The 25,927-nt window shown below is 38.8% G+C and overlaps 1 protein-coding gene across 1 annotated transcript in view; it reads left to right on the top strand.

The window, feature by feature from the left end:
* hyx (cell division cycle 73 hyrax) overlaps nucleotides 1-24,632 on the top strand; it is a 221,799-nt gene extending 197,167 nt beyond the window's left edge. The window contains exon 10 of the mRNA XM_067144180.2: nucleotides 24,277-24,632. Coding sequence (XP_067000281.1) covers nucleotides 24,277-24,313 — 37 coding nt within the window. The 3' untranslated portion in view covers nucleotides 24,314-24,632. The remainder of the gene's footprint in view (nucleotides 1-24,276) is intronic.
* Nucleotides 24,633-25,927: the final 1,295 nt, after the last annotated feature.

Genomic DNA, 25,927 nt, shown 5'->3' on the forward strand with positions numbered 1-25,927 from the left:
GTACATGTTTCGTCTAATTTAAGGCTCCTTCAGCCACAGCATCTCGTAACTAATTAAGATACATAATTATTACTGACTAATAATTTAAAATGAATGAAACCATGTCTTTTACGAAATGTTTGAAAAATACACTAAAAACAATACGCACTCTTTTTCCATAAAGCTGTCCATTACTTTCTTGTAAAAATTTGATTCTAAATGATATTTCTTGAAATTTGACATACGGTGCCGGTCGCCGGTAGCTTCATTGTACTGACTGATGTATATTTGAACTTTGGCCTCAGAAGAGGAAAATGGGACCTTATCAACTGAATAATACTGAAAGCTTTAATTCTAATGAAGATTCCTCTCAAAAGACAAGGCCTGGAAGGAAAGAGATATATATATTAGTGGGCTTAAACCCTCAGATATAGAGAAATGAGGTTTTTGTCACGATTATGTCACACAGAAACTTACCCTCAAGGTTGATGTACTTTCCTATAGCTGGTTCTGATCAAAGCCTAGCTCTGACCTGCTTCTCAGCACGCTACTGCGCGTTATAATTACGTTTCCTCTCGCTTGGCGGAACTTGGCTGGGAGGGGGGGGGGGGGGGCAGTAGGAAGAACAACAGTGCTATTAGTAGGGGAACAGGAAACTACTCCGCCTATATGCAGAACGTGAGGTTGGGTTGTTTGTTTTAGCAGAGGTAACTTCAATCAATTTTGCGCGATGATAAAAGTATATATGAAAATATTTATATAGGTTTGGACCAGAGTTATAACACAAACAAAAATTTGAATGACGTACAAGAGAATAAAAATCCGTTATATGAACAGATGCCGTTACTTTTATCATTGTGCAAAATTAAAAGTTTGAAGTTACCTCCGCTAAAACAAACAACCCACCCTTCTATTCTGCATATAGACGGAGCAGTTTTCCCGTCCTCTACTAATAGCGCTGCTGCTGCTCCTCCTCCTACGGCCTCCAGCGAAGTTCCGCCGAGCGAGAGGAAACATAATTATAACACTCTCAGTAGCGTGGCGAGAAGCAGGTCAGAGCTAGGCTCGGATGGGAACTGGCTGTACGGAGGCATACTAACTTTGAGGGTAAGTTTTTGTGTAACGTAATCGCGACAAAAACTCATTTCTCAATTTCTGAGCATTTAAACCCACTAATATGTGTGTATATATCTTTCTTTCCAGACCTTTTCTTTTGAAAGGAATCTTCATTAGAATTAAAGCTTTCAGTATTATTTGGTTGATAAGGTTCTATTTTCCTATTCCGAGGCCAAAGTTCAAATCTCCGTCAGTCAGTACACTGAAGCTACCAGCCACCGGCACCGTATGTCAAATTTCAATAAATATCATTTAGAACCAAATTTTAACACGTGAAGAATTTTTACAAGAAAGTGATGGACATTTTTATGGGAAAAGAGTGTGTATTGTTTTTAGTGTATTTTTCAAACATTTTGTAAAAGACATGGGTTCATCCACTTTAAATTATTAGACAGAAATAATTATGTATCTTAATTAGTTATGAGACGCTATGGTTGAAAAAGTCTTAAATTAGACGAAACATGTACCAAAGAATGTATAAGATATTTTAACATTGAATGTGTTCTCACTTGTAAAGTGAAGTGTATTGATTGGGTGGACCATTAAACCTAATACCAGTTCTTAATTAAGCTGTATCAATACGTATCTATATGATGAAGCTTGTAAATTGCAAGCATAATTTTGACGGGGACAATCTATATATATAGATACACACACACACGCAATACAATTGAAAGCTAATTTATAACTTATCATCAATAGCAGGAAAGTGCATATAGTAAAATAAATTATTATAATCTATTAGCTTCATTATCCGTATTGATGATTCTAATGATAGCATATATATATATATAAGGAAACGAACTTTCCACCTAATCAATACATTTATTTCTTATAAGGTACTTAAAATATTTTTACATGACAGTACCGGTTACAACCCTATTTGTAGGTCATCTTCAGCTACTGAAGAACCTTTGTCTTAATAAAAACAACATATAATATTAAAACATTACTTTTACTAATTACGAATGACTAATGCTAAATTACAGTGAGTGTTGTGGTAATAAAATATGCTTGAATGAGTAGCTTCGAAAGTCTAAAATGTTATGACACTGGTCTTGATGTTTACTCATATAATCATTCAGACAGTGTGTTACAATGTTGACACACTTGTATTAAATTAAAAACGTCTTGATGCTGAGTTAATAAAGTATTACTAATACTAATTACGAATGACTAATGCTAAATTACAATGATGTAATATGCTTGAAAGAGTAGCCTTAAAAGTCTAATATGTTCACCCGTTTGTTATGACACTGATCTTGATGTTCGCACATATACTCATTTGTTCAGTCCATTATTACGATGTTTATACATTCATTTTATATTAAAAACGTATTAATGCTGAGTTACATGGTACTGTATTTTATAAAATCTGCGTCAGTAGGAGGTTTGAAGATAAATAATGATTTATCTTGATAAACTTATGCGTTGTGATAGGCGCAGGTCGTGTTTTGAAAAATAAATTTAAACTCATCTTAAGCTTACCTCAGGGTTGAGTTGTTGGGTTTGATGTTCCATCAAAAAAAGTGTGAATGTTCCCCTCTTCATAATCACATTTTGTTGGACTGTGTCAGATAATCCAGGTGGACTAGCTATTGCAGGATTGGAGGGGTGAGGTGGTGGGGAAAAGGAGGGGGCTTGGGGTAGGATTGAACGTGTCTTTTGAAGGCTCAGCTGTTTGTTTTTGTTTATTGACTCTCTTTGAATTTTTTTTTTTTTTTTTTAAAGGGATTGATTGCAGCATTGAAAAGGTTGTTTGCTTTTGTTTGCTTTTTCTGTGATCTCATTCAGATTAAAATTTGGATTGGTATACTGATCCATATTGATATAGAATTCTTCCAATATGAGAAAACACTTCAATCTTCCCAAATGTAACCACCATTATTGCAGAAACCGAAAATGCTCTAAACGAAGTTCCTTCCGATCTACGTAATGAAATTAGATACAAAGTAAAAATAAAAAATGATTACCACAAGACATTAACAAGCTCAACAATAATAGCAACAACAACAAAAATGCCGTCAACGGCATACAGCTTAAGAGACTTGCAGACAAAATTAAGACTAACAACTTATTACATTAGTAACGAAGGCAGATAAAGCTAATATCACCGTCATTATTGACAAAAATGAAAATAGACCGTAATGAATCCCAGACTACCGACAGCTAAAGCATATCCTAAAATTCACAAGGAAAATATTCCTATGAGGCCCATCATAAACTTTATACCAAGTCCAACATGTAAAATATCACACTGCAGTCACTTAAATGCGGCCAGTATCCAGTATTCGGGAGATAGTAGGTTCGAACCCCACTGTCGGCAGCCCTGAAAATGGTTTTCCGTGGTTTCCCATTTTCACACCAGGCAAATGCTGGGACTGTACCTGAATTAAGGCCACGGACGATTCCTTCCAACTCCTAGCCCTTTCCTGTCCCATCGTCGCCATAAGACCTATCTGTGTCGGTGCGACGTAAAGCAACTAGCATCACACTTTATTCAAACGATCCGTAAGAAGCATAACGTATTTTTAGCTAAGAAAGCAATTCGGAACTCATCAGAAATTTGCAAAATCACAAAAGAATTGAAAATCAACCAACACCTCCGTCCTCCGGTCACTGGCAGACTGCTCGCCAGGAGCCCGACCAGCCTCCTTTTATAGGCTGGCCGAGTGCGCATGTACTGGCGGCGGCCGCGTGCGACCGGGTGACGGTGGCGAGCGGTTCGGCCCAAAGAACCGAGACAGGTGGTTGATCCAACATAGGTACTCCCTTTCCTCGAGGATCGCCACTCCGTCCTGTCCGTCAGGATCAAACCCTCAAGTGCTTTATTCAAGAAATTATACATATTACAGGAGGGTGATCCGAAGATCTCAACATACATAGACAAGACACAACTCAAGAAAAGTAACAAGGCAGAATAAGAGAGCACAAACAACACTATACAACAAATCAGGCCTAAAGTGCACTGTCGGGAGGCGTCCATCACTGGCAGGGCGCGCTGGGTGGCAGGGGAAGACCAGTCGCCCACACTAAGTTGTTCCTCCTGCTGCAGCAGCCGCACCTCGGGCACCATGAGTGCCGCGGCGACCCATGCCGTGGCTGACTGCGGGTGCCCGGGTGAGAGGTTGAAATTGAAATCCCGGAGACAAGTTGACCAACTCATCCCCTGTAGCATTGGCCACTTGCACTGCCATATTCCATCCACGAGTAAGGGCTAGGTACAAAATTGAAGCCCTAGTATAGAAGAACCGACGTTGGGCATGATCCATATTGGCCCAGTTAGAGAGGGCCCATAGAATGGCTTGCGCCTCGCGTTGATCTCTCCCGACGGGGTATGCTGGCACTAGTTGTTTCAAAGCCTCCGCGAGACGGAAGGCGCGATCTGGTTCAGGTACCGTCAATCCTGTAAGGATATGATATCATTAATATGTACCCCAACATACCCATATAAGAAACAATAAAACTAATAGAAACCAGTCTAAAAGATTATAGACCGGGCGAGTTGGCCGTGCGCGTAGAGGCGCGCGGCTGTGAGCTTGCATCCGGGAGATAGTAGGTTCGAATCCCACTATCGGCAGCCCTGAAAATGGTTTTCCGTGGTTTCCCATTTTCACACCAGGCAAATGCTGGGGCTGTACCTTAATTAAGGCCACGGCCGCTTCCTTCCAACTCCTAGGCCTTTCCTATCCCATCGTCGCCATAAGACCTATCTGTGTCGGTGCGACGTAAAGCCCCTAGTAAAAAAAAAAAAAAAGATTATAGCAGCCTAAGCATTCTAGAGATGGAAGAATTACCATAGATTCACAGATGAGAATAACATACTAGAACAGATAAACAGACGAGACCCTTACATAAAATTTACAATAGAGAACAAAAGAGATCATACTTCAATCTGTCACCAAGCATTAAGATCACCTAACGTATAAAATATACAGAAAACCTACTCAACCATCTAATACAATAAACCAAGACTCCACTCATCCCGATGCCCACAAAAAAGCAGCCTACTATAGCATGATATACAGAGTATTTAACATACCCTTATCTCACAAAGATCTAAAAAAGAATAAAATGTAATCCATGAAGTAGCTAAACAAAACGGATAAAGATACGATCAACAAAATAATAAAAAAATAAAACATTAGCCGAAATCAAAACTAATAAAAGAAAACAAATCAGAGAAAGAATATGTGATTTTCAATTTTAACAATGCCAACATCCGCCCCATAACTAACATCTTTAAAAGACTAAATTTAAGAATAGCGTATAAAACCTCACGAAATAATGCCACTATCCTGCACAACACTAAATCCGTCAAAGAAAACAACAAGAAAGAGTCATGATTCGCTGAGCATGTAGTACAGACTTCCACCCCGTCATCGTCTCGTGTTCGGACATACAGGGCTGCGCATCGCATACGACAACAGTGCGAAGATCTGAACTTCTGAATAAACGACTAAACCTGGATTCTGTTCACTTAGTTAATTGAACACATTCACAATGTACTGCCTATGGTCACTTCTGAGTGGTTTTCCTCTTTTGTGCTTCACTACACGCGATGTTCCTACCTCTTGCTCCATTTCAGTCACTGTGAATACTGACACTGACTGCTGCTGCAAGATGCAACACCTTATCTCTACACTGTACAGCTTGGGACTTTCCCTCCCTACGAGAAGACTTCCTGTATTGCACCATGCCTTGTGCCTTCATTTCTCGTAATTTAATCACTATTTTATAAATAAATAAAAAACATATATATACCGCTATATATGACAGCCGTTTTTTAATTTGATTACGTACTCTTCCAAACTCTCTAAATGTAATAAACTAAAATAAAATTAAATTAATGCTACGTACTGCTTTTCTTCAAGCTCGCGTACAGTCGAGTGAGTGCGACGGTTGCTTCTCCAATCAACTACGTCTATGTCCACGTGGAAAGGCAAGGTGCTCCGCCTATTTGTTTACATCAGGATTAAACTCTCGTGAAAAGTGGTTTAGTCTCTGGCGTACATGAATCAGTATACGGTGCGCTCCCGACAAGCATACAAATGACAGTGCAAGACAGCAAGTAAGTAACACACATATTCAACTTCAAAACACATTCCATAGACATTCTCTAACAGTAAAACTCTTTTCCACCTAAATTATCTGACACCATCCAACAAAACGCGATCTTGAGGAGGGGAACGTTCGCATCTTAGTTAATGAAACATCAAACCCAACAACTTGACCCTGAGCTAAGCTTAAGAGTTTAAATTTATTGTTCAAAACACTTGACTCGCACCTATAAATCGCATAAGCTTATCAAGATACATCATTATTTATTACCAAACCACCTACTGACGCGGATTTTTAATTTTAAATGTGTGTGTCAACATAATAACAATGGATTGAATTAGTAAGTATATGTGTGAACATCAAGATCAGTGTCATAACGAACTGGTGAACATATAAGACTTTCATAGCTACTCTTTCAAGCATATTTTATCACACAACACATCATTGTAATTTAGCATTAGTCATTAGTAATTAGTACTAGTAATGTTTTTATATTATATGTTGTTTTTATTAAGACTAAGGTTCTTCAGCAGTTGAAGAAGACCTACAAATAGGGTCGAAATCGGTACTGTTATGTAAAAATATTTTAAGTTCCTCATAAGTAATAAATGTATTGATTAGGTAGAAAGTTCCTCTCTTTATATTTGCAAAAATAAAGTAAACTAGTCCCGAGGTAATGCCGATCTTTTCAGGCACACCCCCAATGGAGGTGAGCTACATGTACCATTTTAACCACATACTAGCTCTTCTTATTATTCTATTGTCTTCTTCATCCATTCCCTCTTCTAGATTCTCTCTGGCTAGGGTAGTGTACCAAAGCCCTCTACCTTACTCGATCTTTCCACCATTCCTCTTCTAGTACTTTATTGGTATCGACACCTCTATTTGCAATACAGTCCACAACAGAGCTTCTTCATCTCATCCTAGGCCGTTCCCTAGGTCTCTTCCAGTCTCTGTATCCATGAATGTTCTCTTTGGTATTCTCTCTTCTGACATTCTCATCATGTTTCCAAACCATTTTAGGTTTACTATATCAATCTCTTCTTGAAGTTTACACACTCCCACGCTTCTCCTTATTTCGTATCCTATCTCATCTTGTCTTTCCCTGTATGCTCCTCAAGAACCTCATTTCAGCTGCTTGCATCTTGCTTTGGTTCCGCTTAGTCAACATCCCGGCTGCTGAAGCATAGGTTAGTATAGGTTTATAATAGGATGAGTATAAAATCTTCTTGCACTTCATTGGCACATCTTTGTTCTATACAATGTCTCTTATACACTGGTAGAAACTTGTAGACTGCTGTATTCTTAAATCAGTTTCTCCATCCAAATTTCCATCTTGTGACATCATGCTGCCCCAGTCACTCGAGGCAATGCCTATCGTAAGAAATACTATTAAACATAAATGTCATAACAAATTTATCTGCTGCTGTTATTGTGTTAAATCAACAATAATCTCTTTTTGATATGTGCTACATGAAGGCAGCAGATTATGTGCTTCGCTGATCACCCCGCTAGATGGCAACAGCAGAGTACTTGTTCTGACAGGGAGGCAGTCTGTAACTTGTCTCACCCAGGACTTTTTGTTTTATTTCCCTTAAGTCAGTTTGGTAACTGGCACGGGCTGGTGGAGGAAAGATAGGTTTACCGCCCACTCTCCTCTCTCTGCAAGGTCTAGACCCAAGAGAGGCAAGCATCCTGTGCTATTTGAGAGCGTAGAAATTGATAGGTAATCCGCACATTGTTGGCTTTTTGACATTTCAGACATGGACTTCTGGTTGTGTAAAACGAGACTGACATCATCTGGTTGAAAATTGCGTTGGCATAATGTGTGAAGTAGCCCCCTTCGGTATCTTAACGAGTCTTTTGAACTCTTTAAAACGTAAACCGTTCTCATCTTGGACTTACGAAGAGAAGTGTGAAGCCAAAAACAAAAGATGTATGCCTAATTTGGATATTAACCCTTACCACTCATCTGTCGGGTGAGGCCCGACATTACGATATTCCCGTTCCAGTCGCATGTCAGGCGAGACCCGACATGACATTGTATCGCCCTCCGCTCGTCTGCCGTTTCTTAGCCGCCAAATAAATGATACTGTACTGCCATCTTTTGGTTCAGCGTGGAACTTTGTAGAATCCAGATATTATTGGAGAGTCAGTTAATAATCTATTTACTGCCGTTTCTTAGCCAACAAAATAAACGATGCTATACTGTACTGCCATCTTTTGGTTCAGCGTGGAACTTTGCAGAATCCAGATATTATTTCACAGTGAGTCAACAATCTATTATTTAGAGGGCAGTGTAGCCATCGGCTGTCCACTCACAAACACGAAAGGTCGAGCGATAGTAAACAAACATGTTCACCATGTGCTCTTCTAGTCATATATAGTTTACTGTTCAATGTTGTATATGTCGGGTAACACACAAAACCACAGTATTTTCGCACCTCTTCACCTTCCTTGTACCCTAAAAGTGAACTGGCGATGTTCAGCTTGTGTACCGTAACCCAACATCTGCCTGATGCTGACGGCTGGCACAATTATAAATCAACTTATCCCGATTTCAAGAAATCGCTGTTTAGCCTACAAACTACCGTGAGGTATGAAACCAGAGACTGAATAGAGTTTTCCATTTGCTTTTTAATTTGTTCAGTGAAATTATTAACGAAACCAATCGGTATGCGATAACAATAGTAATAATGATAAAAATGCAAAATAATTTGTCTTAAATTGCACATATTGCTTTTATTTGCTCCAGTATAGCTTTCTTAAAACTTCTATAGCCTAAATACATCATTTAAAATCATGAAAGTTGAATACAGGTCATATAAGATAAAAATTCACATTTAAAATACGAGTAGTAGAGACAGCACAGAGAACTTTAATTCGAGGGGTAAGGGTTAAGTACTTTGATAGTAAAGTAGCAAGAAAATTTCAATTTTCTTGGTATACATGATATTCGTGGTTAACAGCTTGTTCCAAAAGCAAGAAGCTTTTTTGTTGTACTTGTGTTTTGTTTGGTGGTTAAAAGGAATAGACTTTAAATGGGGTAATTGTTACGAAAAAACTTTTTTAGAAAAGCAGAGAAACATCAAAATTCAAATAAACCTATTCAGAATGAAGAGAGATTCCGCCTACTGGGGCGCAGGAGGACAGAACATTCTTTATCTGAAGGTGCAAAAATTCAAGCCGTTAAACATAACGAATACGTACGTGAAACAAAATAGGCTTGTTGTTGAGAGACTTGCTGACATTGTGTGTTTTCTTGGGAAACAGGAGCTTGGATTTCGAGGTCATTTTGAAGGGGAATATTCGATCAACAGGGGCAATTACCTAGAGTTGTTAGATCTTCTTTCAAAAGAGGAACAGTACAGACGTCGTTCGACATCATCTCCATTCCACATTGTGCTTTAAAGGCACATCAAGCGAAATACAGAATGAATTGAGTCTGTAACTGCCATAATTCAGGAGACAATCAAAGCAGAGTTAGATTCTTGTGAGTTAATTGATATTCAGGCTGATGAGACCTAGATGTACCGTATCAAACAGATCTCAAGTTAGTGTAACATTCCGGTTCTGTTCAAAACAGGGTCCCACAGAAAGATTCATAGGCTTTTATGATGTTTTGATTGATAAGACTTCATGAGGCTTATCAGAATTAATTGTCGCTATTCTGTGAAAGTGGCGAGTGATTGATAAACTTGTATCTCAAACATATGACGGATGCTCCACAATGGCAGGAAGACATGGGGGTGTTCAGAAATACGTTAGGCAAGTTTTCCCAAGGGCAATATTTCTACACTTTTAAACCCACAAGTTGAACCTCATTCTTCTCCATTACTCCAAAATAATAAAATCAGTCAGGCTCTTCATCATCTGACAGCGCTTCATTCATTTTTAGTAGATCTTCACAAAAGATCTTCTGGAATCCAAAGGATTCAGACTTCCGCAAGCAGGCGCTACCCGTTGGAGCTTTCATTCGAGAGCAGTCCACACAATATTTTCACACTATGATGATCTAAGACAGGTTTTTGAAGACATTGCAGAGTGTGATGAGGGTTGGGACAGAGAGTCGTAAAATTCAGCTTTTGGGTTGCTGCCATACACAAGAAGGCTCAATACATTTATTTACTCTGTCTCTATAGAGAAATTTTTTATACAGACAATCCCTTTGCCCTACTCTAAGATAAAAGCACATATGATGTAATTCTGTGCAATACTGAAATTAAAAACCCCTGGTATTCTCAAGGACATGCGATCAGAAAATACAGTATCCTCTTGCATCGTAAAATATCGCAAAATAAATAACGAGATAAATGTAGATGACGGGACATTTCAAACGCTCAAAATGTTAACATATAAAGTTCTTGACACCTTAATTATGCAAATAGAAATACGGTTTGGCGATTTTGAAAGCATTCAGTTTGTTGAGTTGTTGGATCCAAATCAGTTCATAGTTTACAAAGAGAGCTTCCCTGCTATTAAAATGAACAGTCTTATGAACATTTAACAAAACAAACCCCATGGCACTACAGCCCTTGGAGGGCCTTGGCCTACAAAGCGGCCGGTGCTCAGCTCGAAGGCCTGCAGATTACGAGGTGCCATGTGGTCAGCGCGACAAATCCTCTCAGCTGTTATTCTTAGCTTTCTAGACCAGGGCCACTATCTCACCGTCGGATTGCTCCTCAATTCTAATCACATAGGCTGAGTGGACCTCGAACCAGCCCTCAGATCTAGGTAAAAATCCCTGTATAAATAAAGAAACAAGTTTTTTGGTTTTCAAAAAATTCACTTAAAGGGAGGGTGAAAGGAAATGAAAAAATGTAGTTCTTTTTATGGTGAAACTTAGGTCTGAAAACTCAAGGTTACACATGTGAACATTTGTATTTGGAATCACCTTTAAAAAATAAACACGCATTTTTGAAGGGGGAGGGCGGAATCAACTTAAAGGGCTGGGGTGAAAAAGGAGTTGAATTATTTTTGGGAGGATACTTATATCTCAAAAACTGAAGATGCTAGAGGCATGAACATTCGTATTTGGAATCTTCTTTCAAATTAAAGAAACACGTGTTCTTTTGTCTTTGGAAAATCCACTTAAGGGGGGTGAATGAATCGAATAATCAGTTGAATTCTTTGTGTGAGGATACTTATATCTCAAAGACTAAAGATGTTAAAGGTGTGAAAATTGGTATTTGGAATCTCCTTTTAAAAATTAAGAAACACGCACTTTCGGGGAGGGGGGAATCAACTTAAGGGGTCGGAAGGGGTGAGGGGGAGTGAAAAAGGAGTTGAATTACTTCGATGAGTATACTTACATCTCAAAAACTGAAGATGTTACAGACGGCAAAATTAGTATTTGAAATCTCCTTTAAAAATGATGAAACACGCATTTGTTTTTTCGAAAAATCGACATAAGGGGTGTGGGGTTGAAAATAAGTAAATAAGGAGTTGAAATATGTTTATGAGGATATTTTCCATCTTAAAAACAGAAGCTTTTACAGACGTGAAAGTTGGTATTTTGAATTTCCTTTCAAAGTAAAGAAACGCGTATTTTTTGTTTTCGGAATGTCCACTAAGGCGGGAGAGGGGTGGAAAGAAGTGAAGAAGAAGTTGAATTATTCTTATGAGTATAAATTTATCTCAAAAACTGAAGGTGTTACAGACGTACAAGCATGAAAACTGGTATGTGGAATCTCCTTTAAAAATAATGAAACGCATTTTTTTTTTGTTTTCAGAAAATGCAGTTAAGGGGCTGAAAAGAATTGGAAAAGCGGGTGAATTTTTAAAATGAGTACCGGTTTATTTACATTATATGTCAAAAACATAACATGTTAGAGACAAGAAACTTCGTATTTGGAAAAACTTTTAAAAATATAAGAACCTTTACTTTTTGTTTTCAGTGAAGGCACTTAACAGGGGGTGAAAGGAAGTGAAAAAATAGTTGAATTATTTTTTATGAGGATACTTATATCTTAAAAACCGATGATGTTACAGACGTAAAAATTGGTATTTGGAATCTCATTTAAAAATAAAGAAACATGTATTTTTGTTTTAGGAAAATACGCTTAGATGGGGGTGAGGGTGGGGGAAAGACTGATTAAGGCTTGAATTCATTTTATGTGGATACTTATGTATCTCAAAAACTGTAGATGTTACAGATGTGGGAATAGGTATTTGAAATCTCCTTTAAAAATAAAGAAACTTGTATTTATTTTTTTTGACTTGAGAAAAGACTGTTTCTCATATGTACAGTTCTATGTCGCATAGTCGTCTTAGCCGCAAAAGGTAATACCACAAACATGGTTTACAAAGAATGTCTGGGGTAAATGAAACGCAACTTTTGGGTGAGTTTATACTTTAGGAATTTTCAGATAATGTCTTGGTACAATGCCGAGGAACGATTACTTTGATCAAATCACGAAATTCACGCGAGCGAAGCCGCGGGTAATTGCTAGCATGTAAATGTGATAGACTAAAAAGATAGGTGCCGAGATTTTGGAAGGCAATAGGGGTAGTAACCTTAGCATGTCATTCAACAAAAACTTCGATATAAAAGCGGCATAAATAAATAGTGCCGATTGCAAGATTTTAAAGAAAATATTTGGAAACGAATTGAATATTGTGATAGTCAAAGACATTGAATGATTATTTTCTTTCACTTTAACGATCATTTTAATGATGTAATTGATTGTTTGAATATTTTTCATATCAGATGAAATGCAACATTTCATGTCAGAAATGAAATCCAACTTTATTTGAAAATCAGCGCTGACTTAAACGAATACATGTAAATAGTAACTGATTTTATGAGATGTTTGGAAGAATATCAGCATATAGTTTTAAGTTGAGTTCATGCGCTTTACTATAATTTCTGCGGTGATATTAAAATGCGATAGGATGGAGACGTTCATCCGAAGATGAAACATGTCGTGTGCGATCCGAGTCTTTTCTCTGAAGTCACGTTAAGCTAAACAATTTAATGAAGATTTACCCTGAGATGATGATCAGCCACCGGGATATTTTTACGTGTGTAGTACCTGGACGCAGGATGGGCACACATTGTTGTTGCTTTCACTTTGCTGCTTCATTCAAATATGCATTGGTGTGAATATAAATCCATAAAAAATAGCCTATATTTTACAAATGTCTTATATACTGGAGGTTTGTAGCTGAAATCCTCAGCGGCTAGAACTTCCGAACTAATCTTACGGTATAATTATATACAATTGCATCCAAACAACACATAACCTAATGTAAGGGTCACCGGCAGCTATTGCTTCTTCTCACGCATGGTAACGTTGTGGAGTTCATCCTTCTATTTCTGTCTCTGTCTGCTCCTCCTGTCATCGTTCATGCCGCCTAGTATAGTGCATGTAGTAGAGGTCACTGCAGGTAGCCTGTACAGTGTCATCCACTGTGTGCTTTAGTTATGCATCTTGGTATGTGTACAAGTAACCACCTGATGAGCCCAAATTGGCTCACTGAACAGATGTAGAAGTGAAAATCATGTCTTAAGTCTACAGAGTTACATGGGAAAAGAAGTGACCAAACATGCATGCTTGTGCTTAATCACTTACTTCTTTTATTCTGTTATACCCTATTTACCCCCGCTCCCTCCTCCCTCAGCCGCAATAAATAGGGGTCCAGTATATTAGAACTTCCTATTTTGTACTGTGAACATACGACTTCCGGGCCTATAGAATGGTAAATGATTGAACACATTACTTTTAAGTGTACATGCCGTATTTGCTCATGGAATTGATGCCATGCTTAATGGACACATTTCATATTTGACAAATAAGGTCTTAGTAGGTATTATTTAAACTCTTAATACTGAATGTATTGTTATATGCAATAAAACTAGTAAACAGATATTGTCTGCACACTGTTATGCGGAACACAATACCGTACACTTAGTAATTGAGCTGCTGAGAGCCAGACTGATATAACTCAGTTCTTCCTAATTCTGAGAACTGAAAGGTTTTGCGTTTTGTTAAATGTAAATTCATGCTTTACAATAATTCATTATTAATTTGGTGAAATGTATAAATGAAATATAGAAATTCCGTGTACTGAAGACATTTTAGTTATTCGTGCCTTAAATTGGTTTCTATAGTTCCTAAAAATTAGAGTACCACTTTTCTCTCAGCAATTTACTCATAGTAGAATGTAAAGTGGTATAAATCAAGATCTTCTTATAAAAAATGTTCTGGTAGAAGTTGAGCACAAGGGAAGGAATAAGCTGTGTTTTAACCGCCAGTATTACAATTTATTTGTAAAATAATTCTTAAGGAAACGTAATGTATTACAGTAAACGTTAAACTGCACTTATGGCTCCTGTTACGTATTGTTCTCCCATGGATTAAGTTAAAATAATTGCATTGTTGTTGTTAAATGCTGTTGATGTTGTTGATATTGATTCCAGAAATGGAGAATGCTCGAAATTGGTACCAGTCTCTATAGATGTAGCCCTAGTACGGGATGTCCCAACAGTTAACATTTGACGAGGCAATACTTCATGGAATATTGGAGGTAGAGAGGTAATAATTGACACACATAATCGGCATGACGTGGGGTTTTATTGACACTAAAATAAAGTACACAAAATGACCAACTAGTGATGCTTCAAACGATACACAAGCAATAATTAGCATAACAGTTGAGGTTTAGCAAAGACAATGTTCTTAATAATACATGCTCAACATGTCGGACGTCATTCATCAACAATACGTATAGTTGAGGGAAAGTGTTGGGAACAGCACTCTACAGCATATCCGTAGGTATGGTGAGAAATTGCCATCGGATGTTGTCTTTTAGCAGCCCTAATGAGGTCGAACAATCACGGTAGACTTGTGACTTCAGGTATCCCCACAACCAAGCCAATACTCACACAGGTTAAGGTCAGGGGGACCAGAGAGGCCAGTCATAAGGTAGTGGCAGCTCAGCACGCAGTCCTCACCAAACTATGTATGCAAGAGATCTCTCACACGTGTAACAATATTGGGTGGAGCAACATCCTGCATAAACGTCGTGCCTTCCAGCAGATGTTTCTCGGCCAGGCTAGAGATGATGAGATTCTGTAGCATATCTGCGTACCTCGCACCGATCACGCTGACAGTTCAAAGAGCAACACCATACATTTCCTCGAAGAAAATGGGTTGGGTCATTATGGATACAGTAAAGCCTCACCACAGCGTGACTTTCTTGTCATGTAATGGGATTTTCACGACGGTTCTAGAATTTTTGGTAGCCCAAATTTTGCAGTTTTGGGTGTTGACAGACCCTCGGAGTCTGAAATGGGCTTCGTCAGTCCACAACACATTAGACAATCGGCACGTTCCCCATTTTTTTAAGTCTGCACCCCGCAAATGCTCTCTGTCAAAAAATTGATAGTTAACAGTCCATGATGACGCTGCAGTTTTTACAAATAGCGCTGGAGGATACGCCGTAGTGCTCTCCACACAGTCGTGCCTGGAATAACATGTGACATCACGAGCGCTGGCTTCACCATGCAGAATTGACCCCGCTGATGTCTCCATTTCTTCCTGAACTGTTAGAGCAGTGGTAGCACGTATCTATGGTCACTCACTATGAAGCCAATTGTCTAAACAACCCGTGGTCTCAAATACTCTTCTTATGGCAATAGGCTCGTAATGCTACAGTAGTGGATTCTCCATTCTGATAGTAAAACTTCACTAATACTGCCTTTTCTGGTAATGTCAACATGCCGCAAGTGCAGGCGCATCTGACACCCTCTCTCACGACAAGCTTCTTTTATACCGTACACGGGTCTCGTGTGGCATCACTGATTGTTACTGTCCAGTGCCATATATTGGCCTGTTTGTGCACTTGTTGATGGTGTCAATAAAACTCCATGTCATGTCAAGCATGTGTGGTCATTTGTATCTGACATGTTGTTGTCCAGCGCCATCTGTTGGTCATTTTGTGTAATTTATTAGGGTGTCAATAGACCCCTATGTCATGCCAATCATTTGTTAATTATTACCTCTGTACCTCCAATATTCCGTGAAGTATTGCCTTGTCAAATGTTAACAGACTTTTGGGTCCTCCTGTATTTTTTTTTTTTTGCAGTGCTTTGCAGTTGTTGGATCTGACAACAAACCCTCTTCTAAATAATCCACTGTGTCGTTATCAGAATCACTATCGTTGTAACATCCACAACCACTGGAAAACTAGTAGTCTGGATCATTCATGGTCAGTCCTGGCAGTAAGGGCTGGGTAGTTACTTCCAGATTCATACATGTTTTGGCCTAAAACACTTACAGCTGCTCTGATTTCATACAGCTTAACCTACTGTGGACTGTGTTCGCTGGTGTCACAATTATTTACTTTTATTTACAATGAAACTCAACCTAGGACTTAAAATTTCAAGGGAAAAAGAACACTATCTGGAAAGCATCATTAGACACAGAATACATGCAAGAAAAACAAAGAAACATCCGACCTCGTAAAATTAACCTCGATTAATTAAAAATGCTTAATTGGCATGCAAATATTCTGCTCTATGCTTTTTGTGTATAGAAACACTATATAAGTAACAAAGTACAATGTAATTTTTACGTGCTTAATGTGAGACATCACTGCATGATACTTGTTGGCTATAACCTACACTTCAACTCAGAGTGCGAACCTCTTTTATAAAGACAATAGCTTTAATATCCATCCAGATATTACAATTCTAAACAAAAGAAGACCATGCTAATACTTCCCCGGACAGTTGCACAAACATTTTGATTTTAGAGCGTAAATAAAAATATAAAACAGCACAAAACAACACAACCCCGTGCCATGCCGCTTGACTTACATGAGGGCAAGTCAATAAGTATCTGCAATCAATTTTTATAATTTAGTACAAGAAGAGTACATACTTTTTATTGACATAATTCTTCAACATAGTTGCCCTGCTTTTCATTGTGTGTGATCCACTGTTTCCCAAGCTTTCTGATACTCTCTGCAAAAAAAAAAGTTTTTGGTTGCACGGCAAGCCACACGTGAACCGCTTTCTTCACCTGTTGATCGGAGCTAATTCGACGGCCTCTTAGAACGTTTTTAAATAGACCTAACCGATGGTAATCCGACAGTTGTGAATCAGGACTGTATGCTGGATGCTCCAACACCTTGAAACACAGCATCTAAAGAGTTTGAGCGGTGTGGGCGGCAGTATGTGGAGGCACGTTGTCATGCAACAAAAGAACTCCTTCTGACAATCGACCTCTGCGTTTGTTGTGAATTGCAAGTTTCAGCTTGTTTACCAGCATATTGCTGTTAATGTTCACTATTTACTGTTTCCCTCTCTTCCTTGTAACATTCCAGGATTGGCCCTTGAGAGTCCCAAAACATTGTGAGCATCACTTTTCCAACAGAAGGTTGCCTCTTGAATTTCTTTTTGACTGGGGATCCGGGATGCTTCCATTCCACGCTCTGACGTCTGCTCTCAGGTTCGAAGTAGTGGTGAACCCATGTTTCGTCTCGAGTGATGATCCATTTCCGGAACGCTTCACCTTCGTTAGCATGATGGTCCAGTAGGTGCTGACTGATTCTCACATGATTGTGCTTCTGCTGTTCATTGAGTTGTTTTAGAACCCAAGCCTGTTATGCTTGATTTTGTATGTAGAACCATGACTAATGTGCATATGGTTTGCCATGTCATCAACAGTCTGTTATTTAGGATTATATCACGCACTTGTTCAATATTGGTATCAGTTACGGCTGCAGATGAACTCCCGGATCTTCCCTCATCCTTCACGCTCGTGCAACCCCTTTTGATCTGTTCAGTCCACGGGTAAACACTTCGCTGTGGCAAAACATTGTCCCCATATTGTGCTGAAAGTCTTCTGTGAATTGCCAGTCCTGGTACACCCTCGGACCACAAAAAAAAAAAAAAAAAACGGATTGCGGAACGCTGTTCTTCCTTGGTGCAAACAGAGAGTGGAGCGGCCAACTTTACGTCGCACCAGTGCAAGCTGTACTGATCTGATAACACTGAAACCTACCACAGACATGGACAGCGGTGCCATCTAGCGGCTGGTGAGCACACAAGGCCATAGAGTCAACTTGAAGACAATTAGAGCAAAATTGCAGATACTTACTGACTTGCCTACATACCACTATTCCTGTGAACGCACTTCACTCTGGCGTGAGAGGAAGAATGCATGTAGTGCTCTCAAGCAGCTCCTGTGGGAGTTATTGTTATATACCTTCTCCGAATAAATTTCTGTGCATCGTAAGAGCACTGAGTGGTATAACTCAAAAACTAACGTTTCCTGACTTATACCAGTGGCTCAATTACTTCATTAGCATGTGTAAAGGGGATGCCAGTGTTGCAGTCATTATTGGCGATGACAAGAAATGAATGTTGTTGTAGTAGTGTTCAAATTCCACATTCGACTTTCACAGCGTGTGAGTTATGTTTTGTTTTGTTTTTTACTAATAATTTCTGTACTTCATTTCTAATTTTAAGGACCGGTGCGCCATGTTCAATCAATGTTTCATTACATCAAATACAGTAGAGACAATATGCGACACTTACGGATTTAGCCTTGTTGAAATGGGAGACAATTCGACGGTGGCGCTCCTAGCGACTTGACCTGAAAAGTCGTGCTAAATTCAAATATCAATGGAAATGCATATACGAAAATGGATAAATAAATTACGTCTAGAAAGAAAGTGTTATTGAGATATTAACTTTGAAGTTGCTAAAGCAATTCTGGATAAATGAATGAAGAATTATTTAAAAGACTTTAAAAGAATTATTTAAAGACTGAAATTAGACATATAAACAAGATGTGAAATGGACTGCTGTGAAATGGCTTGATCTTTCATTTATGCATTACTTTTTTGATTCAGCATTCCTGCCTGAACTTTTACAGTTAGATTTGTCTTTTTTCTCATTTAAAAAATATTTTATCGTCACATTAAGACACTTGTCAATAAAAATATCAGCACATTCCTTACACACATGATGCAATGAATTAACATTTAAAAGCAGGACAAGTTTCCTCTTAATTCTTATATAAGCGTAACATCCCTTCTTTCTTGTACACCTTATCCAAATCACTTCTGCGACATTTCAAAACCCACAGATCACACCCACAACAACACATCGGTATTGAAGATTAACTGTGCACTATACAATAAAATATGCGTATTATATTTTAAGCCAGTTAAAGTATGGGTCAAGCAAGTTAGAAGATTATGAAGTACTATAAAAATCTCTTTGTCACTGGAAGAATATATGTGCAAACACAATATTACTTACATTTTCTTGTCACGAGGTAAACAAAAGAAAGACCGTGCATTCTTCTCTACTTCATAGTTACTGCAGCCAAACACAGCTCATACCTTTCCCCTCATGTTGAGAGGAGATATCAAGGAATGACACACGCTACTATTTAATTATATCAACTCACTGGAAACGCATAAATAACACCAAAAACTTCACACACAAATACATGTGCTCTTATGACAGAATCAGTAGTTCTCAGGTCCATGCGCTAGAGAGAGCTCTAATAGCTGTCCCTCGATATCTCGCTGAGTGTCGCGTATTGTCTCTACTGTATTTGATTACATTAGCTACACAGCTGATGCTAGTTGTTGATTGATAGATTGAGCATAGATTTCTTTGTGGCAAGACCTACAATGCATATTTGTAGTTGATATCTCTACTGCTTTGCTATATGCTATTCATGTCATAGATGGTTTCGCATTCGAGATTGCTTGTTTTAACACATCTAGGTTTTCCCATTATAAATTCTCCTTTGCGTGTTTTAAAAATTAGAAAAGAAAAATGAGTTTTTTTGCCAACTGAGGTTATTTTTACTGCTTCCAATGCTGGAGACTCCTAGTGTCCATCATTACTTCAAGCTGTCTGGCTCCATGGCTAAATGGTTAGCGTGCTGGCCTTTGGTCACAGGGGTCCCGGGTTCGATTCCCGGCAGGGTCGGGAATTTTAACCTTAATTGATTAATTTTTCTAGCACGCGGGCTGGGTGTGTGTGTCATCTTCATCATTTCATCCTCATCACGACGCGCAGGTCACCTATGGGAGTCAAATCAAAAGACCTGCACCTGGCGAGCCGAACGTGTCCTCGGACACTCCCGGCACTAAAAGCCATACGCCATTTCATTTCCATTACTTCAAGCTGCTACATGTACAGTTAGAACTTTGGATCAAGCATAGATTGCCACTTAATGTTTTTTGTGGACTGCAAGCACTGCAGAATATGCTGCAGCACTCTGCCAACATTTGCAGTATGTAGAAATGGATGTATACGAGGACGGATTGAAAAGTTTTCGGAATCACCGCTAGATGTCAGTGCTAGATCAACGAGGTTCCCGCGCAATTATCACACATCCTTTGTGAGTGAACACGTGGCGGGTCAGTTCTCTAGCCGCAGGAGTGTGGTAGTGACGACTCTTCGTTGTTGTTCCTGTGTAGTGATTTGTGACAATGGAAAAACTGAGATTCGAGCAGTGATTAAATACTTTGTAAAGAAAGATGAAAGCAAAGGAAATTCATGCCGACTTTCAGAACACACTGGGGGACTCTGCTCCTTCATTTTCAACTGTTGCCAAGTGGACCAGCAAGTTTAAATTTGGTCGGGAGAGCTTGGATTATGATCCGTGTAGTGTACGGCCAAAAAGTGTTACAACCCCAGAATTTATCGCAAAAGTGCATAAAATGGTCATGGAGGATCGTCGACTGAAAGTGCAGGAGATTGCTGAAGCTGTAGGAATGTCTTCTGAACGGGTATATTATATTTTAACCGAACAATTGGGTATGAAAAAATTATCCGCAAGATGGGTGCCGCGGCTCTTGACATTGGACAATAAACGCACCAGATTGGGAATGTCCGATCAAAGTCTGGCCCGTTTTCAGTGCAACCAACGAGATTTTTTGCGCCGGTTTTTGACTACAGATGAAACTTGGGTTCACTACTATACCCCAGAGACAAAACAGCAGTCAAAGCAGTGGAAACATGCTGATTCACCACCACCAAAGAAAGCAAAGGCAGTGCGTTCGGCCGGAAAGGTCATGGCCTCAGTTTTCTGGGATGCAAAAGGCATTCTGCTTATAGATTATCTTCCTACTGGCCAAACAATTACGGGGCAATACTATGCAAACCTCCTAGGCCAACTACAGGAAAAGATACGCGAAACAAGGCCTGGTTTGGCAAGGAAAAAGCTCATCTTTCGTCAGGACAGCGCTCCGCCGCACACAAGTGTTATTGCCATGGCAAAACTTCATGAACTGGGGTACGAATTGTTGCCACATCCACCTTATTCACCTAATTTGGCACCATCAGACTTTCATCTATTCCCCAAGCTGAAAATTTTCTTTGGTGGACGGAGATTTTCTACAAGGGAAGAACTGACAGCCGAATTGGAGAGGTATTTTGCAGACCTGGAGGAATCTCATTTTCGAGATGGGATCAAGGCATTGGAACATCGCTGGACCAAATGCATTAGTCTACAGGGAGACTATGTTGAAAAACAAAAGCAGTTCCACCGAGGTAAGATACTTAATTCTAGTACATTCTGAGAACTTTTCAAACCACCTAGTATAAGCACTAAAATATGGCATATATTGCTCGTCCTCGGCGGAACACTACAAATGACGCACAAGCTATGTCGCTCATCTTCAATGTGTTAATTTGAAAGCTGTGATAGAACAACACTTCTTTTTTTTTCGTGTTATTCAACTCCAGAGAGAGAGAGAGAGAGAGAGAGAGAAAACATGCAGCAGCAGGCTATTGCACAAAACACGGGACACCATCAAAAGAAAGTTATGGTATTGTGATCATTGATTCATTAAGATTTGAAATAAGATAAAATTTTGTGTTATTGTAGTGGTGCGAAGAAGAATCATTGTTCTTCTTTGACAAATTAACTTGGGGAGGGTGGTGTAACATACAAGCTTTCTTTTCATTTTTTATTTTCATTTTCCGGAAAATCCAGGGAGTCTTAATACACAAGTAAATATGGTATATTAGTACGAAGAACTGTTTTCCTGTTGTTTGTAGATAACCTGTTATTATATTTTTAATGCTTGCCTCCCAGGTTTATCTGGGTTGACAAATGGTGAATTTATGTTTGAGACACAAATGGAAATGATCTTTTATATATACAGTGGCGGTCAAAATAATAGAGCCACCTCTATTGACGGGATTAAGAACTAGGATATCTATTAGTTCGCAAAATCTCCACGAGTGTCGTGTTGTCAGTCCCTTTTAGATAACATCAGGGAAGACGTCGCTGCTATCTGTAGTCGTGCGAAAGGAAGCGTTTGAGCTAGACGTGCGAAAAGAGGCATAAAGGTAAGAATCTTATGGGTCAAAATAATAGAGCCGTTTTACAGAAGTCCCGTTCAAATTGATTTTTGCAGTTTTTTGGGGGGCTAGCGATATTATTTGTCAACAAACCTCCACTCAATATTATTTTGTATGTAAATTGACGTTTGGTTTTGTTTACATTCTTCTAGATGGGCAGAGCAAAGCATACGAGTGGTGATGATCATATAGTAATGTTCCTGATGTTCAAAAGTGGGATGTCCATGAATCAAAGAGCCAAAGATTTACACGTTTCACGAAAACGAGTCCAGAACGCCATTAAACTGGCAAAACAAACAAAGCCGCAGGTGGAGAACAGGGGGTGACTTCGTGTAACTACTCCTCGCGTAGACAGACTCATCACTAGGGAAGTAAAGAAAGACCCATTTTTGTCAACACCACGACTGAAAGCCATTTTGTTTAGCGACAAAAATGATGTTCAACCATCAACCTCAACGATTCAAAGACGACTGAGATCCGCAAAATTGAGTGGGCGCATTGCAAGACAGAAGCCACATGTTTCAAAAGCTAATGTTCGGAAAAGGTTGGCTTTCGCCCGGAGAAATGAACAAAAACCTAATATTTGGTGGTGGAACATCCTATGGTCCGATGAATCCAAGTATAATAGGTTTGCCTCATACGGAAAAGTCTATGTGCGCCGCCCACCAGTTCAGGAATTTAATCCCAAGTACACTTTAAAAACTGTGAAATACGGTGGCGGAAGTGTTACGGTATGGGGATGTTTTTCATGGTACGGTATTGGTCCAATACACCGTATCACCGGCATAATGAACGCAGAAATGTACGAAGACATCTTGGCAAATGTGATGCTGCCTTATGCTGAAGAGGAAATACCGCTGAAATGGAAATTTCAGCACGATAACGATCCAAAGCACACTGCAAGGATCATAAGGCAGTTTGTTCAAGACCACCGTATCGAAGTATTAGAGTGGCCACCTCAATCCCCTGACGCATCACCCATTGAGAACTTATGGGAGATCGTAGACAAGAGAATTGACCGCTCAAAAGCTACATCTTTAGATAAACTTTGGGAAGAAATCCAGAGAGCCTGGTATGCGATCAGCAGCGACGAATGCAGGCGTTTAGTCGACTCTATGGGTAAGAGGTGCAGGGCAATCCTCAAAAATAAGGGCTACCCCACGAAGTACTAATGCACTCCTATGAAGAAACGACTGTTCCTGTAAATTTCATAAGACTGAGATCAAGTACAAAATATTTGTGTCAATTGGCTCTATTTTTTTGACCCTGTAGTCTGATATTCTTTTGAATATTGTTGATTAGTTTGAGTTGTGTTATCTATATAACTGACTGTGGTACAATGTGACTCTTTTGTAATGGTTGCTGTACAACGTAAAATTTTGTTTCCATCATAGTACAAACATGTCTAGTAATAAATTTGCACTTAATTCCAAACCATTGCCAGGTGGCTCTATTATTTTGACCACCACTGTATATGTATAATTTTAATTCCAATAGTAGGATGGTAGAATTACTACATTACATGTTGAATCAATTTAAAAATGATAACTTTAAGGGTGGAAGCAAGATTTTAAAAATACATATATAATTGGCTATGTTGAGAAGAATTCAGAAATTTGTTTATTTTGAAAGGTATAGTTATTGCTAATTATTTAAAACTACTTCATTTCACCTTTATCACTGTGAAAAGATTATTACTCAGTCTGATATTCTTCCCTGTACTTTCATCGTGTTATTGAATATCCGTGTAGTTACTTTGCTTGTTTTTATTGCAGACATATGATCAAGAGCAAGCCCCATCTACGCTTTTAAACGACCTGCATGGATGAGCTGGAACTCTGCATATCGGCCATGAAAGTCTACTGCTCAGTAATGTTCGAAAGAGTAGTAGTACAATTATGAACATATTTTTGTACATAGCTCTTAATTGAAGTGTGCAAAGGAAGATTTTTCTTTCCTGTTGTAGTATAGTATCACAATGAAAATTTGATCATTTACAAATACCTAAAATGATCATATTCTCCATTTGTTTAAATGTGTAAAATAGTAAAGAAGCTTTGCATTATATGTGCATATGCAGTATCTTGTATATGAAATAAAGTATACCAACAACTTTTTTTGTACAGTAAAAGAGATGTTTTTTTTCTTTTATTGTTTAAATTTGTTCCTGTTTTCCTACCTATAATTTTTCAGCTACTTTGAAATAGTCTCTTTACTTCATCCTTGTTAGACGCCATGATCTTTAAGTAGTAACGAATGTGAAGGTCATACCAACTCCGTAGCTGCTCATGGCAGACTTAAGGATCTCTAAACATTATAGAGGTGGAAGATAAATGCCGCTAAGATGATCAAGTGGGGAAGATTAAAGACCAGCACGAGACCCTAGTGGACTGTATAAATTTTCCTCCTGTCGACCTGAATGCAACTGACAACACATTGATCACATTCTGCAAATCTGTTGCTGCAACCGCCACAACCTTGGGTACAACAAAACCTAGTTCCCACCATATTGACAAGCAAACATGGTTTAGAACAGCCCAAGTCCAGGAAGAGGTGCGTGAAAAGAAGAATGCATTTAGAAACTGGGTTTTGCATAAAAAGTGAAGTAGGATAAAGCCTGTATGGATACAATGGAAGGAAGTCACAGGCATATTCTGCAACAGGATGGTGTCGCTACTTGTTGTTCAAGTCATCAGTCCGTAGACTGGTTTGATGCAGCTCTGTGTGCCACCCTATCCTGTACTAATCTCTTCATTTGTGCGTGACTACTACATCTGCTCTAATCTGCTTGTCATATTCATACCGTAGTCTACCCCTACCGTTCTTACTGCCTACACTTCCCTCAAAAACTAACTGAACAAGCCCTGGGTGTCAGATGAGTCCTATTAATCTCTTCTTGTCAAATTTATCTACATCAATCTCCTATCACCATTGCTCTTTCAGTAAATTCACTCGGATATCTGAAATCAACCTTATCAATACTTGAAGTTAATTACTTATTATCCTAGCATAATACACCGTACATGTTTCAAGGACTTTAGTGTCCTCTACCTCAGCGGTTTACTCAAACTACCAAATATTTTTTGTACCTATTTGCTTTTAATTTCTATTAAACTCAGTCATATTCTTAACAAGTCCTCTTATAACCTGTACAACATATTCAATTCTAAACATCTCTTAACTGATACATGTGTGTCAAATAAACTGAAGACTACCTTCTTCTATTTACAATCTTATTAAAATCAGCGTCTCTCAGAAATTACTGAAATCTTCCAACCCAGAGTTTACATCTGCTAAATATTGTGGCTGCTTCTGTATACAACCATCTGTCCTTGAACCTTCCCTAGAGTGGTAGCTTCTTACCTGACAATAAACTATATGAAAGAAAAACCTGTCTTAAAGTCCAACCCTAATAGTATATTCCAA

This window comes from Anabrus simplex, chromosome 3 (genome assembly GCF_040414725.1).
Source record: "Anabrus simplex isolate iqAnaSimp1 chromosome 3, ASM4041472v1, whole genome shotgun sequence".
NCBI lineage: Eukaryota > Metazoa > Arthropoda > Insecta > Orthoptera > Tettigoniidae > Anabrus > Anabrus simplex.